Source organism: Leptodactylus fuscus, chromosome 6 (genome assembly GCF_031893055.1).
Source record: "Leptodactylus fuscus isolate aLepFus1 chromosome 6, aLepFus1.hap2, whole genome shotgun sequence".
NCBI lineage: Eukaryota > Metazoa > Chordata > Amphibia > Anura > Leptodactylidae > Leptodactylus > Leptodactylus fuscus.
Window position 1 is genome coordinate 15,997,155 of NC_134270.1, and position 18,077 is coordinate 16,015,231.

Below are 18,077 nucleotides of genomic sequence, written 5' to 3' on the forward strand. Positions count from 1 at the left end.
TCTTTGTCGTGATGGATGGATATTGTAGTCCATGATCTTTGTCAGAATGGAGGGATGTTGTACCCCATGATCTTTGTCGGGATGGAAGGATGTTGTACTCCATGATCTTTGTCGGGATGGAAGGATGTTATACTCCATGATCTTTGTCGGGATGGAAGGATGTTGTAGAACCCCATGAACTTTGTAGGGAAGGGGAGATGCTATTATACTTTAGGATTCTTGTTGGGTTTGAGGGATGTTGTTATACCCCATGATCTTTGTAGGGATGAAGAAATGTTTTTATGCCCCATTATCATTATAGGGTTGGAGGGATGTTGTACCCCATGATCTTTGTTGGGATGGAGGGATGTTGTACTCCATAATCTTTGTTGGGATGTAAGGATGTTGTAGAACTCCATGAACTTTGTAGGGAAGGGGGGACGCTGTTGTACTTTAGGATCCTTGTTGGGTTTGAGGGATGTTGTTGTACCCCATGATCTTTGTAGGGAAGAAGGAATGTTTTTATGCTCCATTATCATTATAGGGTTGGAGGGATGTTGTAACCCTTGATCTTTGTAGGGATGACGGGTTGGTGTTGTACCCCATAATCCTTGTAGAGATGAAGAGATGATTTTGTTCCCAAAATTTATATTGGCCCAGATGGCTGAGCCAGACAACCCAAACTGATCCCATAATGTTATCATTCCAATGATTTACTCATCATGGATAAGGAATTAAGACTATTTGAATACCCCCCCAGATGAAACCCCCGCCATTTCTCATAGTCCTATTACATCTTATGTACCCGAATTATTACGAATGCCTCTTCATAACTATGGTGTATGTCGAGAGGTTACGTCAGAATCTCTTTTTCCTTTGTTTTTTAGGGGCCTGTATATAGCGGTGATATTTTATTACAAAGATAACATGTTAGTAACCAATGAAGATCACATCCCAATTGTAGAAATCGATGATTCTTGCACCAGTTCAATTGCGCAAGATTTCCTTTGGTTTACAAAGGTGAGTCCTTCATCGATCCCAACATTGTGGAGTAAAACGTAATATAAGATTGGTGACGTGACGTCTGTGATGTTCGGTTCTATATGAGACAGATTATTACAAATCCAAAATATCAATGACATATTTAGAAACTGACAACTATTGGGAGAGTTTATCACAAAAATTTTACCAAATTTTGTGTCTTTTTGAGATATCTTCTACTGTTATCTCCGTGTTGCGAATCTGTATTGAAAAACACAATGTCAAACAAACGTTCCCGGACGGTTACACGGCACTTAACATAATCTATGTTTTTTGGCAGATTAGTCAATGGTGGACCGAAAGTAGGGTCATGTGAAGGAGACCTAAATGGAGTATTTCTTGGATTCAACATTTGCGCTTTTTAAAAAAATTTGAAATTTTTTTCAACAAACTTACTTTGCAAATTTAAGGTTGTCCTCTACAGAGGGGGATAGTTGTGTAGAAAAATAACTCATCTCCAATAGTAATTTGCTTTTTCACAGGTCTGAATTTTTGTCTTTCCAGTTGTCGTGCATGTGGGATGACATTAGGTGGCTTCGGCAGAGTATGTCCATATCGATGTCTTCTTCCACCGCCCTGCAAGCTAGACAGAAGATGTTGGCAGCGGCTGCCCAGCTTCAGGTTGGTATTGTAATATAGTAACGTGGTTGATGAGGTTGGATCAAGTCTATCAAGTCCAACCTATAAACCTATCATGTTGATCCAGAAGGTGGAAAAAAAATCAGCCGGTCAGCCTCACATCCCATAATTAGGGTTGAGCTGATCTTGAGATTTCAGGATCGATTTTAAAATCCGATTTCCGATCATTTTGCAGCCGATCCCGATCGTGAAATTTGCTCGATTGCCGATCGGGATCGGAATAGAACGGTGGGAAAAAAACGAGGCGGAAGACAATTGCCCCATATTAAAGGTAAAAATTCCAAATATGGCAATCAGAATAAATTCCTGGGTCAGCCTCACTTCCCATAATTAGGGTTGAGCCAATCTTGAAATTTGAGGATCGATTTTAAAATCCGATTTCCGATCATTTTCCGGCCGATCCTGATCGTGAAATTTGCTCGATTGCCGATCGGGATCCATTCTTTTCCGATCCCGATAGCTCAACCCTATTTATGATATATACATGAATAGGGTTGAGCCGATCTTGAGATAACCTCTGACCTCGATCCCACCGGAAAAGATCGGGATCGGAATTCCAATTGCAATCGTGAAATTTACTCGATTGCCGATCGGAATCCGTTCTTTTCCGATCCCGATCGCTCAACCCTACCCATAATACTAAATTCTCTCTAATATTTTTACTTTCATGATAGTCATCCAGACCCATTTTATGTATATTATAGTATTAAACAGATTACCAATATTCTAGTGCAATAAATTTACAATACATCTGAATTTGCTTTGGTTTCCTCCTAGAATCTGCTCGGCACCCACAACTTAGGACGGGTATATTACGAGCCCATAAAGGATAGACATGGCAACGTCTTAATAGTCACAATTCGAGAAGTTGAAACCTTATATTCATTTTTTAATGGTAAATGGATGCAAATTTCGAAGTTACAAAGCCAGAGGAAATCCCTGTCAACTCCTGAGGAACCAACAGCGCTGGACATCCTGCTCATAACAATCCAGGTAAGGACGGGACTGTCACATTGTTATCCTGCTACTAGTAAGACCAACCTGGTTCGCCAATGCTAGCCCTATATTCATGGTATTTTAATCCCTTGCTTTTGTATTGGAGCCCCGGAAGTCCAGCTTTTTCAAAGGCCCCTCGTAATGGACCACGCAACTTCTGGTTTGTGGGCGTTTCAGATCTTCATCCTTAGACCCAATGACAGACATGTTATTCCTTACCTTTCAACAAACTTTCAATAAATCAATATGGAAGATAAGAATATTTGTAATAAATCTTATCAGAAAATAAATCCTTCTCTCTTTTCTGATAAACTGACTTATACTCTGAAAACTCTTATTCATCCATTTGACATATCTACACATGTCTATGTAGAGGAGAAGGGGCAGGAGTGAGCAGAGGCAGAAAGAGATATCAGCAGATACACATAGTGTGATGCTGGAGCTTAATAGGATCTTTCTATCACAACCAAAGTACTTTATTCACATTGATATAAGTCAGTACTTCTTCATATATGTCCTGCATGGTCCTGGGGCTATGTTTGAATGAAAGGGAGATAGTTACGGAATGGAGTCTCCTCTTCGTTTGGCCACTAATAGTCAAGAAATTAGACAACTAAGATCAGGTGCTGGACCTACGATACAGAACTAGAGATGGGCCAGCCTCATGAGATTCCTTTCGACTAATATTCATGAGGTTCTGCCCTCTGGTTCATTTCAAGCATGAACCCAAAGTGTTATTATTATACTCTGGAATCCTCTTCCGGCCCCGGCTCGTGTCATGCTCGCTGGGGTCATGTGGTCACTTCTTCAGTGGCCATGTAGAATGCACTGACTTCAAGACACTTGGTCAAAGCCAGAGGAGGACACCAGAGAACTACCGGAATCCACGAGGATGCCCAGGAGAGGTAAAACAAAGTGAGTGTAAGTGTTATGTCAATGCACTTTCTTCTGGTCTTATGGGTGTTGACTTGAGATGAGCAAGTAGTACTCGATCGAGTAGGTATTCGATCGAATACTACGGTATTCGAAATACTCGTACTCGATCGAGTACTACTCGCTATTCGAATGGTAAAGGTCAATGCAGAACCAGCGTTGATTGGCCGAATGCTATACAGTCGGCCAATCAACGCTGGTTTTTCTCCTACCTTTAGAAGTCTTCTCCATGCAGCTTCCCCGCGGCGTCTTCCGGCTTTTCATTCACTCTGCCAGGCATCGGGCCCGGGCAGAGCCGACTGCACATGTCTGCTTGTAGTGCGGGCATGCGCAGTCGGCTCTGCCCTGGCCGATGCCTGGCAGAGTGAATTCAGAGCCGGAAGATGCCGCGGGGACGCTGCACGGAGAAGAATTCTCGGAGGATCCAGCCCGACCCTTACTCATGGACTTGGTAAGTATAATTTGATCGAATGTTGCCTACCCCTGAAACGAGCATTTTCCCCCCATAGACTATAATAGGGTTCGATATTCGATTTGAGTAGTCGAATATTGAGGGGCTACTCGAAACGAATATCGAACCTCGAACATTTTACTGTTCGCTCATCTCTAGTGATGAACCCCAAAACCTTCAGGTTCGGACTGAGCCTGAAAATATGGGTCAAAACTGGTTTGTTTCAATTGAATTCAATCATCTCTACACATTTTCTTGTTCGCGAACGGAAGCGAGGAAATCACATCACATGGCCCACATCGGACTAGGAGTCAAAAGAAACGTGGGTGAAACCATGTTCAATAATGGATGAAGTCCTGGACCACCCCTTTAAAAGTAGGACCTTATTGAGGGATCTCTAGACAGTCATCTCCAGCTCTAATGGACAATTTCCTGCCCACGGGTGAGAAAGGACATTGATGTATTCAGGATTCTTAGAAATGAATTCTAGACATGACATCCACTTACATTAAACAAATGTCTTGTCAGCGAGGCCCACACAATACGTCTGATATCTTTTCTCCGGCCGTCTTTCAGTCTGATGTAATGTCGATGACTTATGTAATCGTAGGCTGTAATGTTTGTGTATTGCGGTCCGCGGCTATCGATGATGGAGGGATCCCAGATATGGTGGTTTATGTACTCTGTATAGCCGTCACACTCAGTATTAGATGATCTGTTCACACTAACTAGACCTAAATTATCAATGATGGAGAATGTACCAAGATGTCATAGTCATACATCACGCAGGGAGAGGGAAAAATCTACAAAAGTGGAAAAATGCATCTAAGAAGGCTTACTTGTGTGTCTTCTTTATAAGTTATGTTCATAGTAGGTGTGGGCTTTTTTACGCTTTACCTCAATGTAAGGGGTTTCATTAGTATTAGCGTCCAACGTGTATTTCCATGGCAAAATCCAAGGCTGACCCCTGAAACTTTTGCAAGGGATTTTCTGCAAATGTGTTGAAAGCAGCAGTATAACTAGGAAAGACCAGGCCGTATAGCAAACCTCCAGCCTCCACGTGGTATAGACGTCCCTTTCCTCAATGCCACACAGTGTATTGCCCCCTTTAGCGACCCTTCACATGGTATACTGCCCTTTATTGGCCCCCATACATACTGGCCCCTTACACAATTTACTACCACTACCTTTATCGAGGAAGGGCTACTTTTACGAGGTCCCCTTTACTGGTCCCCATATAGTAAGTGTCCTTATATTGGCCCCCACACGGTAAGTGCCCCCCATTCTGGCCCCTCTACAGTAATTGCCCCCCATACTGGCCCCCCTATAGTAAGTGTCCCCTATACTGGCCCCTCTACAGTAAGTCCCCTCCATTCTGGCCCCTCTACAGTAAGTCCCCTCCATTCTGGCCCCTCTACAGTAAGTGCCCCTCATACTGGCCCCCCTACAATAAGTACCCCCTATACTGGCCCCTCTCCAGTAAGTGCCCCCCATACTGGCCCCCCTACAGTAAGTGCCCCCCATACTGGCCCCTCTACAGTAAGTGACCCCCATACTGGCCCCCCTACAGTAAGTACCCCCTATACTGGCCCCTCTACAGTAAGTGCCCCCCATACTGGCCCCCCTACAGTAAGTGCCCCCCATACTGGCCCCTCTACAGTAAGTGCCCCCCATACTGGCCCCTCTACAGTAAGTGCCCCCCATACTGGCCCCCTACAGTAAGTGCCCCCATACTGGCCCCTCTACAGTAAGTACCCCCTATACTGGCCCCTCTACAGTAAGTGCCCCCCATACTGGCCCCCCTACAGTAAGTGCCCCCTATACTGACCCCTCTACATAAAGTGCCCCCCATACTGGCCCCCTACAGTAAGTGCCCCCCATACTGGCCCCCCTACAGTAAGTGCCCCCCATACTGGCCCCCTACAGTAAGTGCCCCCCATACTGGCCCCCCTACAGTAAGTGCCCCCTATACTGACCCCTCTACATAAAGTGCCCCCCATACTGGCCCCCCTACAGTAAGTGCCCCCCATACTGGCCCCTCTACAGTAAGTGCCCCCCCATACTGGCCCCTCTACAGTAAGTGCCCCCCATACTGGCCCCCTACAGTAAGTGCCCCCCATACTGCCCCCCTACAGTAAGTGCCCCCTATACTGGCCCCCCTACAGTAAGTGCCCCCCATACTGGCCCCTCTACATAAAGTGCCCCCCATACTGGCCCCCCTACAGTAAGTGCCCCCCATACTGGCCCCTCTACATAAAGTGCCCCCCATACTGGCCCCCCTACAGTAAGTGCCCCCCCCCCATACTGGCCCCTCTACAGTAAGTGCCCCCCATACTGGCCCCCCTACAGTAAGTGCCCCCCATACTGGCCCCCCTACAATAAGTGCCCCCTATACTGGCCCCTCTACAGTAAGTGCCCCCATACTGGCCCCCACACAATAAGTTTTTCCAATACAGATTGACTCATACAGTCAGTGCCCCCCTTTGGGCATACTGAATTTCATCATGCCCGATCCTGTGATTTTCAAGACTTAAACAGCCTCTAGAGCAGGGGTAGGGAATGTACGGCTCTCCAGCTGTTGCAAAACTACAACTCCCAGAATGCACACTTGCTCTGCTGTTCTTGAAACTCCCATGGAAGTGAATGGAGCATGATGGGAGTTGTAGTTTCACAGCAGCTGGAGAGCCAAAGGTTCCCTACCCCTGGTATAGAGGTGTCTGGTATTAGTTTTCCCTCCTCACCCCATTCACATCAGTCATTTGGCCAGCACTTATGGGCCACCTTAGAGAAATCCTGGAATTTGACCCATTGGACAGACTAGTTGGGAGACATAAGTCTTACATAGTACACCCATGGTTCTGTTTGGACATGGCCAGATATTGTGCTTGGCCGTACCCTCATTTATCCTAGTTTGTACTTCTTCTTCCTTAGGAAATACTGAATTATCAGAAGCGGAGCCAACAGCGCCTTTCTCCTGGGCTATACCTCGGCTACCTAAAACTCTGCAGCTCCGTGGATCAAATCAAGGTTCTTGTCTCCCAGAGACTTCCCAATATGTTGTGTCATGTGAAGATAAGAGACAACAGCAATATTTCCAAGTAAGTCTCACCACTTATCCTATGATTTACAAATACAATGTATTGTGTGTATAGGGGCTGGCTTACCTAAAGATCTATAATAGACAGTCATCCCCCGGAGAGGTGTTGGCACACGAGGACAGAGGTGCCAACGCCTGATCTGTGCGGGGGCTGGCTGTCGATCTAAGGATAGACCATAAAAATCTCCCAGAATCCAACATTGTATGGCTTCCCAATGAAATCATAAAGTAATTTGCAAGCAGCTGAGAAGAATGCAATGAAATTGTTTTATTTTTGGGAAATTTTTTGTTTGCAGAGATGAATGGGAATGGATTCAAAATCTCTCCATGTCGGAGTCTTTGGAGAACATGGAGCTCTCTCTGGATGCACATACTCACCTGTTCCTGTGCGATCTTCAGGTGGCGGTGAAGGCCCTCCTCAAACAGATCAATCTACCTCTTCACCAGGTAAGGAAACTTCTCACACTCGGTAAAGCGGAGTGTACGGCGGCTAGTTCAGGGGCCACAAACCTGTTGAAAGGTTCCCTTTAAGTTTTGAGTCCTATAGCTTTCCTGAAGAATCTTTCTAATGATAATGAAATCAAACTGGTTCAGATCAAACCAGATTCAACCTATATTGTCCAAAACTTTTGGGCTTGACCCAAACCTGAAACTCTTTGGGATGATCAGCCACCAATTTACTACTATACTCTGCATCCTCTTCTGGGCTCATACCTGAAGACAAATAGCCCAGACTTGCTTAGGCATGTGATTGGACCTCAGTAGTCACATGGGATACACCAACATCTTGATGCCCCAAACATTCCTCAAGGGTCCCAATCTCAAGGCTGAGTGACCCCCTCTGCAATATTATCCTGGGTTCACATGGAGTTTTTGGACCAGAACCTGAGGCTGCCTCAGGTTACGATCCAAAATACGGGTAGCTGCGAATGGATGCCGGTGCAGTGAAACGGATTTGGCCCAAATGAATGGGCCCAGTTGGGAGGAGGCGACTCTGCCTGAAGAATGACTATGTCCATTCTTTTATCCGGGAGCCGGAACGAACCGCTCCCTGGATACAGCCTCAAAATCCTGACCAAAATACCCCGTTTGAGCTCTGCCAAAATGTCAAGCTCTGACTCTCCTGTCTCCATTAGTTATTGCTCACTCCCCCCATAGACTTCTATCGACGTGCAATCTGAAACTCGTGAGCAACAGCCCACCTTGAAATTGATACAACAGAGATTCCAGAGTAAAAGTCAGTTTAGTAACAAGGAGGCAAACAGCCTGATAAGAGGAGAAGGAAGCATTTTTCCCCCATGATATATATTACAAATAGAGATGAGCGAGTAGTATTCGATCGAGTAGGTATTCTAAATACTCGTACTCGATTGAGTACCACTCGCTATACGAATGGAAAAATTCATTGCAGAACCAGCATTGATTGGCTGAATGCTATACAGTCGTCCAATCAATGCTGGTTCTTCTCTTACCTTTAGAAGTCTTCTCTGTGCAGCGTCTCCGCAGCGTCTTCCGGCTCTGAATTCACTCTACCAGGCATCGGGCCTGGGCAGAGCCGACTGCGCATGCCCGCACTACAAGAAAATGGCCGCTTTGACTGTAAGTGTAGTGCGGGCATGCACAGTCGGCTCTGCCCAAACCCAAAGCCTGGCAGACTGAATTCAGAGCCGGAAGACGCCGCGGGGACGCTGCACAGTGAAGACTTCTCGGAGGATCCAGCCTGACCCTCACTCGTGGACTTGGTAAGTATAATTTGATCGAATGTTGCCTACCCCTGAAACGAGCATTTTCCCCCCATAGACTATAATAGGGTTCGATATTCGATTCGAGTAGTCGAATATTGAGGGACTACTCGAAACGAATATCGAATCTCGAACATTTTACTGTTCGCTCATCTCTAATTACAAAGTTTCTTCTATTCGCCTGTTTTACTAATTTATGCAAAGCTTGTTGTACCAACAGTGAACATTCAAGGTCTCGAGCTTCTTCTGGACCACCCATTGACTATATACATCTAGGTGGTCTACTCTTAACCCTGCAAGGACATGTTTGTGCATCCTTGCATTAAAATCCCCCCTCCCCGTCCAACCATAAGGTCTATTATGACCTTATGGTGGGGGGAGAACAATGTATAATAAGGTAAATAAATAAAATAAAATATAATAAAAAATAAATAAAAAAAAAAATGTAAAAAAATAACGCCACTACCAAGCCCATATATATATATATATATATATATATATATATATATATATATATATATATATATATATATATATATATATGTATCCATCTTCTCGTACTTTACGGATCCAGCGCCTGTTGATTTATTTTCTCAGGACTTACAGTAATATATTTTGAGAGTCGGCTAAGTATGAAAAATAATAACAACTTCTTTCGGGTGGTCTCTGCCATTTGTAGAGTGAAGCGGAGACCCTAAAATCACTTGGATTCCTCTGTGCATTTATTTCCACCACCCATAAAACTGCTTTTATTAAAAACAACATAAAACACATAGGTAGGACACAAGCTGTGTCCCCTGAGTTAATTGCAGCCCCATTGTATACATAAAGGTGGCCATTAATCTGTGGACGTCTCAAAAGTGACAGGAACGTCTCCGAGTGAAAACACAAGGCATCTACGTGTACAGGCATCCACCTAAATAGCAGCTCTGTGTGTAAAGATATTTATCAAGATGAAATATTTTTATTACGGCTCAGTGGGCAGGTTCTACCGCTAGTCGTGATTCATGTCGCTTGGGGTCTTAGGCCAAGCAAATTATAATTGTGCACTGTTTTGTTAATACGCACAGCATTAGTAATGGCCATCCATTAAGGCTGACCTGAGAGCTATAGACTATGACGATGGCAGACAGAAGGAAATCTGAGCGCAACCTAATAATCAGTTACTAATACATTTCATATTATAGGTCGCTTCATTATATTACTAGAATAATATTTGTGTAAACCTGGACCCTGACGATTACATAGAGATAAGCAACGCTATGTAGATACGGCTCATCTCATATGGTAACAGCAAGCTGTCCTAGATCAGATTTGTAGGTGGTTTCTTCTCCTATAGTGCAAAGGTATGAAGAAACAGGAGGGCACTGGGAAGAGATGGGCGAAACTCTCAAGATTGGTTTCGTGTTTGGTGGCTCAGGTCCCCAGTTAATTTCATGCTTTAAATTGGCTTAAAACATAGTATAGAACACTATCAGGGCTCCTAGGAACCTATCTATAAAACATAGTGTAGAACATTATCAGGGCTCCTAGGAATCTAGCTATAAAACATAGTGTAGAACACTATCAGGGCTCCTAGAAACCTATCTATAATACATAGTGTAGAACACTGTCAGGGCTCCTAGGAACCTATCTATAAAACATAGTGTATGACACTGTCAGGGCTCCTAGGAACCTATCTATAATACATAGTGTATGACACTGTCAGGGCTCCTAGGAACCTATCTATAAAACATAGTGTATGACACTGTCAGGGCTCCTAGGAACCTATCTATAATACATAGTATATGACACTGTCAGGGCTCCTAGGAACCTATCTATAATACACAGTGTAGAACACTGTCAGGGCTCCTAGGAACCTATCTATAAAACATAGTGTATGACACTGTCAGGGCTCCTAGGAACCTATCTATAATACATAGTGTATGACACTGTCAGGGCTCCTAGGAACCTATCTATAAAACATAGTGTATGACACTGTCAGGGCTCCTAGGAACCTATCTATAATACATAGTATATGACACTGTCAGGGCTCCTAGGAACCTATCTATAATACACAGTGTAGAACACTGTCAGGGCTCCTAGGAACCTATCTATAAAACATAGTGTATAACACTGTCAGGGCTCCTAGGAACCTATCTATAATACATAGTGTAGAACACTGTCAGGGCTCCTAGGAACCTATCTATAAAACATAGTGTAGAACACTATCAGGGCTCCTAGGAACCTATCTATAAAACATAGTGTAGGACACTGTCAGGGCTCCTAGGAACCTATCTATAAAACATAGTGTATAATACTGTCAGGGCTCCTAGGAACCTATCTATAAAACATAGTGTAGAACACTATCAGGGCTCCTAGAAACCTATCTATAAAACATAGTGTATAATACTGTCAGGGCTCCTAGGATCCTATCTATAAAACATAGTGTATGACACTGTCAGGGCTCCTAGGATCCTATCTATAAAACATAGTGTATGACACTGTCAGGGCTCCTAGGAACCTATCTATAATACATAGTGTATGACACTGTCAGGGCTCCTAGGAACCTATCTATAAAACATAGTGTATGACACTGTCAGGGCTCCTAGGAACCTATCTATAATACATAGTATATGACACTGTCAGGGCTCCTAGGAACCTATCTATAATACACAGTGTAGAACACTGTCAGGGCTCCTAGGAACCTATCTATAAAACATAGTGTATAACACTGTCAGGGCTCCTAGGAACATATCTATAATACATAGTGTAGAACACTGTCAGGGCTCCTAGGAACCTATCTATAATACATAGTGTAGAACACTGTCAGGGCTCCTAGGAACCTATCTATAATACATAGTGTATGACACTGTCAGGGCTCCTAGGAACCTATCTATAAAACATAGTGTATGACACTGTCAGGGCTCCTAGGAACCTATCTATAAAACATAGTGTAGAATGCTGTCAGGACTCCTAGGAACCTATCTATAAAACATAGTGTAGAATACTGTCAGGACTCCTAGGAACCTGTCTATAAAACATAGTGTATAACACTGTCAGGACTCCTAGGAACCTATCTATAAAACATAGTGTATAACACTGTCAGGACTCCTAGGAACCTATCTATAAAACATAGTGTAGAACACTGTCAGGGCTCCTAGGAACCTATCTATAAAACATAGTGTACAATACTGTCAGGGCTCCTAGGTACCTATCTATAAAACATAGTGTATAACACTGTCAGGGCTCCTAGGATCCCATCTATAAAACATAGTGTATGACACTGTCAGGGCTCCTAGGAACCTATCTATAATACATAGTGTATGACACTGTCAGGGCTCCTAGGAACCTATCTATAAAACATAGTGTAGAATACTGTCAGGACTCCTAGGAACCTATCTATAATACACAGTGTAGAACACTGTCAGGGCTCCTAGGAACCTATCTATAATACACAGTGTAGAACACTGTCAGGGCTCCTAGGAACCTATCTATAAAACATAGTGTAGAACAATGTCAGGGCTCCTAGGAACCTATCTATAATACATAGTGTATAACGCTGTCAGGGCTCCTAGGAACCTATCTATAAAACATAGTGTAGACTACTGTCAGGACTCCTAGGAACCTATCTATAAAACAAAGTGTAGAATACTGTCAGGACTCCTAGGAACCTGTCTATAAAACATAGTGTATAACACTGTCAGGACTCCTAGGAACCTATCTATAAAACATAGTGTAGAACACTGTCAGGACTCCTAGGAACCTATCTATAAAACATAGTGTAGAACACTGTCAGGGCTCCTAGGAACCTATCTATAAAACATAGTGTATGACACTGTCAGGGCTCCTAGGAACCTATCTATAAAACATAGTGTAGAACACTGTCAGGGCTCCTAGAAACCTATCTATAAAACATAGTGTAGAATACTGTCAGGACTCCTAGGAACCTATCTATAAAACATAGTGTATAACACTGTCAGGGCTCCTAGGAACCTATCTATAAAACATAGTGTAGAATATTGTCAGGGCTCCTAGGAACCTATCTATAAAACATAGTGTAGAATACGAATATAATATTTGGAGGCCCTGGGGAGATGACGGAATATAACAAACAGTTATACGCCAAGCACCTTCTGGGACTTAGATATTTGTGACCTTTCCATAGGACAGGTCATGAATATCTGATTATTCAGGGTCCACTGTATGACGAGCTTACGGCAGTCACGAGCGCTGTGGCCTCCACCTTGTGCCAATGACCGCACATTCATCGGTTACTTTATACAGCACCAGTTTAGTCCCTTTCCATTGAATGAGGCTGAACTGCAATACCAAGCATAGCCACTTTGCAAAGTAGGGCGCTGTACTTGGTATTCAGTGAGCACTGTGGTTTCTTCTGTATATCAAGAGGGGGAAAAACAATGACAAATCTGCAAAAAAAAGTTGGTAAATTCTATATTGTATCTTATTTGATAAAACGATGAAATATTGCATTGCCCAGTCCACAATCTCAGGTTATAACATGTGGAATGATTCTGTGTCTGGTCTCATCCTCCTGCCCTGTCCCCAGGTGGAGGACGGTGAGGGACTCGGCCAGGACGTTGCGTGTAGTGCGCCTTTGTTGAGTGTTATTTTTACTTGTTTACCTGATTGTGGGTTGTCGCGGGTGTTTATATATTGTAACCCTTGTTCTCTCTCTGTGTCCCTCTGCAGGCCAAGCACTTCCGTCTGTATACACAAGAGGTGTTGGAGCTGGGTCACAATGTCTCCTTTCTTCTTCTGCTCCCTGCCTCAGACGATGTCTGCAGTGCCCCAGGACAGAGTAATCCTTACACCCCACACTCAGGATTCCTTAACCTCCCCCTTCAGATGTTTGAGCTAGGTACACAAGCTTGTTTTCTTGCCTCGACATATTAGTGCTAACCTGTACATTAAATAATCTATCTATCCGAGCGTTCTTTCTTTCCCAGCGGTGGCTCAATAAATCACAGGATGGCCACAAGCCTCGGGTGTGATCTCTCCGGGCTGCGCACACTGTTACTTTGTGGTCACATACACACAATCATTGTGCGACGCCTGAGCTGTAGTGTCACCGGGGGAAGACGGACTGGTCTGCCTTTTGTGAATTGTTGAGATCTGTTTATGCAGCGTAATTCATGTAATATATATGGCGTCGCTAACATTAACCCATTGTATTTACTTAATTATGTTATCATTCCAAATTACGCCTACTGGGCGCACACGCTCTGAGCACAATGGGTCACGTATATGGCAAGGTCTATGTTGTGCCTCTTTATACTATGAAAATATATCAGTTTTGCGTTCATGATTGCCACATCGCAGTTCCATGGACTATTTAAAGGGAACCTTTCGCCACGTCCGCTCCGCTGACTCTGACGCAGTTGGAATCTTTTCTCTAGCCCCCACCGTTCCTTAGTACCAGTCAGCGCCGCACCTCTCATGAGGCGACCTGAAGCGACCGCTTCAGGCGGCGCTATACCAGGGCCCCGAGGGGGGCGGCATTTTTGCTGACCTAAGCCAGTCCAGGACAAGCTGTCACCGTCTCGGCAGCCGGGAATGGGAATCGAGCGGTGGATTGGGGAGGCCCTGTGAACGCAGCGCTACTCCAGCAGCCTCCCCTCACGCTTAGCAGAGAGCAGGTCCTCTCCCTGCCTGCTCTCTGCCTGCTAACGCCGCCCCGTCCGCCCCGCCCCCTCCACTCCGCCCCCTCCGCTCCGGGGGTGGGGGGGGCGGCTTTCTGTCGTCCCCTTCAGCCGGCAAAAAAGCTAGGTTCACCCCTGGTACCAGTGTTGTTAATTTTGGCACCAAATATGCTAACTGGGCTCCCTGGTGTCAGGTGGGCGGTCCTGGACTGGAGCGGATAGTCTGAGACTACCTACCTGACAATAGAGAGCCTAATTAGCACATTGGGTGCTGAAGCTAACTGCACTGATTGCTCCAAAACAATGAAGGATGGAGAGAGAATCCCAAATGTGCCGGAACCAGGGGAGAGGAGATTATTGAAGGATACAAAGAGTTGGATTTTAGGGAGTCGGTGAAAGATCCCCATCTTTTTATGGATATGCAAATATGCAGCCTGTACGTGCACATGAGGAGGAGCCTGATTGGGCAGATTTGCCTACAGACAGCCATGAGGCGGAATCTACCAATTGTGACTAAAGAGGAGCCATTGGGGATTGGCCCTACCTCTAGTGCACTATCAGGCTAATTTGCATATCCATAAAAATTAGAAATACTAATTTGGCAATTAAATCCGCATCATGATTAAATAGACTTTTTAACTGAGTCATGCATGATGTTAAGGATGCTGCCCTCTACAGGGCAGCGTACAGAGTGCACTGTTCTCCTAATTACATCCTGGAGAACAGATTTGCATATTTTTTACCCAGAATCCCTAGCGGAGAAGGAATGACTTGTAAGTCTCCGTACTGTCTATGTAGGCACACACTCTCCCTGATGTGTGCGATTACCCCCTGACCATAAAAAGATGATTATCTTTGCATTGGATCATTGGTTTGTGCCCATTGGTATGTTTTGGTAATATTATAAGCCCCTACATGGCACTATTATTAGTTTGGGAGACATTTCAGACCTGACAATCCCCATTTTCTTCTAAACCCTCTTTATGGCATCAGATCACGTGACACTAGAATTAAGCATCAAGTATAAACACACTTACATGTTAATTGACCTTGAATACTCCTGGGGAGAGTTCCTCTATTCTTAAAAGTCCTGGGGGTGGTCCCACTAACATAAGGAGTCCTGGGAAAGGTATCACTATTCCAAGAGTCCTGGTGAGAGTGTCACTATCCTGAAGATTTATGGGGGTGGTACCACTATTTTGAAGAGTCATGAGGGTGTTTACAATATTTTGAAGAGTCTTGTGGTGGTGCCACTATCTTGAAGAGTTGTGAGGGTGGTGCCGCTATCCCGAAGAGTCCTGGGATGGGTGTCGCTATTTGAAAAGTTATGGGGAGAGTGTCACTATACTGAAGATTCTTTGGGGGTTGTTCCATTATTTTGAAGAGTCATGAGGGTGGTAACAATATTTTGAAGAGTCATTCGTGTGGTGCCACTATACTGATGAGTCCTGGAAGTGGTGCTACTATCCTGAAGAGCTCTGGAAGTGGTGCGACTATCCTGAAGAGCTCTGGAAGTGGTGCTACTATCCTGAAGAGTCCAGGGGAGGGTGTCACTATTCGAAGAGTCCTGGAGAGGGTGTCACTATCCTGAAGAGTCCTGGGGGGTAGTACCACTATTTTAAAAAGTCATGAGGGTGTTGCCAATATCTTGAAGAGTCCTGAGGACGTGTCACTATCCTAAAGAGTTTTGAGGGTGTTGCTACTACTCTGAGGAGTCTCTGGCAGTGGTTCCACTATCCTGAAGAGTCCAGGGGAGGGTGTCACTATCCTGAAGAGTTCTGGGGGTAGTACCACTATTTTAAAGAGTCATGAGGGCGGTGACAATATCTTGAAGAGTCCTGAGGACGTGTCACTTTCCTAAAGAGTTTTGAGGGTGTTGCTACTACCCTGAGGAGTTTCTGGCAGTGGTTCCACTATCCTGAAGAGTCCTGGGGAGAGTGTCACTATCCTGAAGATTTTTGGGGGTGGTATCACTATTTTGAAGAGTCATGAGGGTGTTTACAATATTTTGAAGAGTCTTGTGGTGGTGCCACTATCTTGAAGAGTTGTGAGGGTGGTGCCAATATCTTGAAGAGTCCTGAGGTAGTGTCACTATCCTAAAGAGTTTTGAGGGTGTTGCTACTACCCTGAGGAGTCCCTGGCAGTGGTTCCACTATCCTGAAGAGTCCAGGGGAGGGTGTCACTATCCTGAAGAGTTCTGGGGGTAGTACCACTATTTTAAAGAGTCATGAGGGTGGTGCCACTATCCTGAAGAGTCATGAGGGTGGTGCCACCATCTTAAGGAGTCTCTGGTGGTGATTCATGTAGTCTGATCTTCAAACCTTCCCTTCTTGGCTTGACTATCTACTCTACCTCAGTAGTAGCATCCTCTGGGTCTTGAGTTTGGGGACTCCTCGGGGTAGAGGGTGGCAAACAGTGCAGGCTATTAAAGGTTCATCTTGTGCAGTATACTGTGTAATGCAGAAACAGAATTTTTTTAGATGGCTATTTTTATAAACCTATTTCCTTCCAGTCTAATGTCATGTTGGAGGTTTAAGGGCCCTAAAACTCGTGACGGGGCGGATCGTGATTAATCCTCCATATTAAATAATAAAATGTGTCATAACTTAGAAGCGCATCCAAAAATCAGAGCATAAAAAAGGAAATCTGTCCTAATAAATAATGTCTAGTTACAGGCTGTTTTGTAGAATTTGAGTAGGCAGAACTTGGAACGTTGCGAGAATAATTATAGAATTATCATCTTCAGCCATCGTAATATCGCTATCGGACCAGAGACAGCCCGTAGCTTGGGTTTGGTTGTTTTTGGCTCACATTGCTTGGTGTTATTAACCACTTCATACCAATATTAGTATTGATTGCAACATCTAAGGGGTGCCAGAATTGGAAGTAACAACCATTATATAGTGTAATAGTAGGAAGGGGTTAATAAACTAACTTTCTCGAATGTTAGGGCTGGTGACAATGTTGGAACGGTATTCCAAGATACCTGTATAAGGGGGACCTGTAAAACCCAATGACATAGCTCATCCGGTCAGTGCATGTTCAGCCATTCCAAAGATATAAGCCCTCTTACTGTTGGTAGAGATTAAGACTTACTAGCCAAGTGGGCGGTAGACTACAGCCCTTTTTGTATCTTGTTGATAGCTCATTATCTTCAGGTCCTGGACAACCCCTTTAAGCCCATTATGACCTTCTGCAGGTGACCATATGTATAACGTTACTGCTGAGCCACCATGGATGACAATTATTCCAAGACATGATAGCTAAACCCATCTACACTCCTATTACAGGGCGATGTAGAAGGATTTCTAGGAGAATTGTCTTTGCCTGTATCCGGTTTAACCCATCGCAGCCCTGGGTGCATCTGTGTAGCCATACGATGTTTGACAGTAGGACTATGTCATGTCGGACAAGGCAGGAATATCAGTTCACAGAAGTGAGATAAGGTGACATGCCTGAGGGGCCATGGAGCCAGCCAGGATGGAACCAGGAATTGTAGTCCCCTTGTGATATGTCACACACCGGCTGTCCTGACCTGCCCAGCACTTATAATGTTG

The 18,077-nt window shown here is 44.5% G+C and overlaps 1 protein-coding gene across 1 annotated transcript in view; it reads left to right on the forward strand.

Annotated features, from left to right (window-relative positions):
- ANKFN1 (ankyrin repeat and fibronectin type III domain containing 1) overlaps positions 1-18,077 on the forward strand; it is a 265,159-nt gene that overhangs the window by 190,872 nt on the left and 56,210 nt on the right. The window contains exons 10-15 of the mRNA XM_075279403.1: positions 867-999; positions 1,525-1,641; positions 2,437-2,652; positions 6,971-7,137; positions 7,433-7,583; positions 13,571-13,739. Coding sequence (XP_075135504.1) covers positions 867-999; positions 1,525-1,641; positions 2,437-2,652; positions 6,971-7,137; positions 7,433-7,583; positions 13,571-13,739 — 953 coding nt within the window. The remainder of the gene's footprint in view (positions 1-866; positions 1,000-1,524; positions 1,642-2,436; positions 2,653-6,970; positions 7,138-7,432; positions 7,584-13,570; positions 13,740-18,077) is intronic.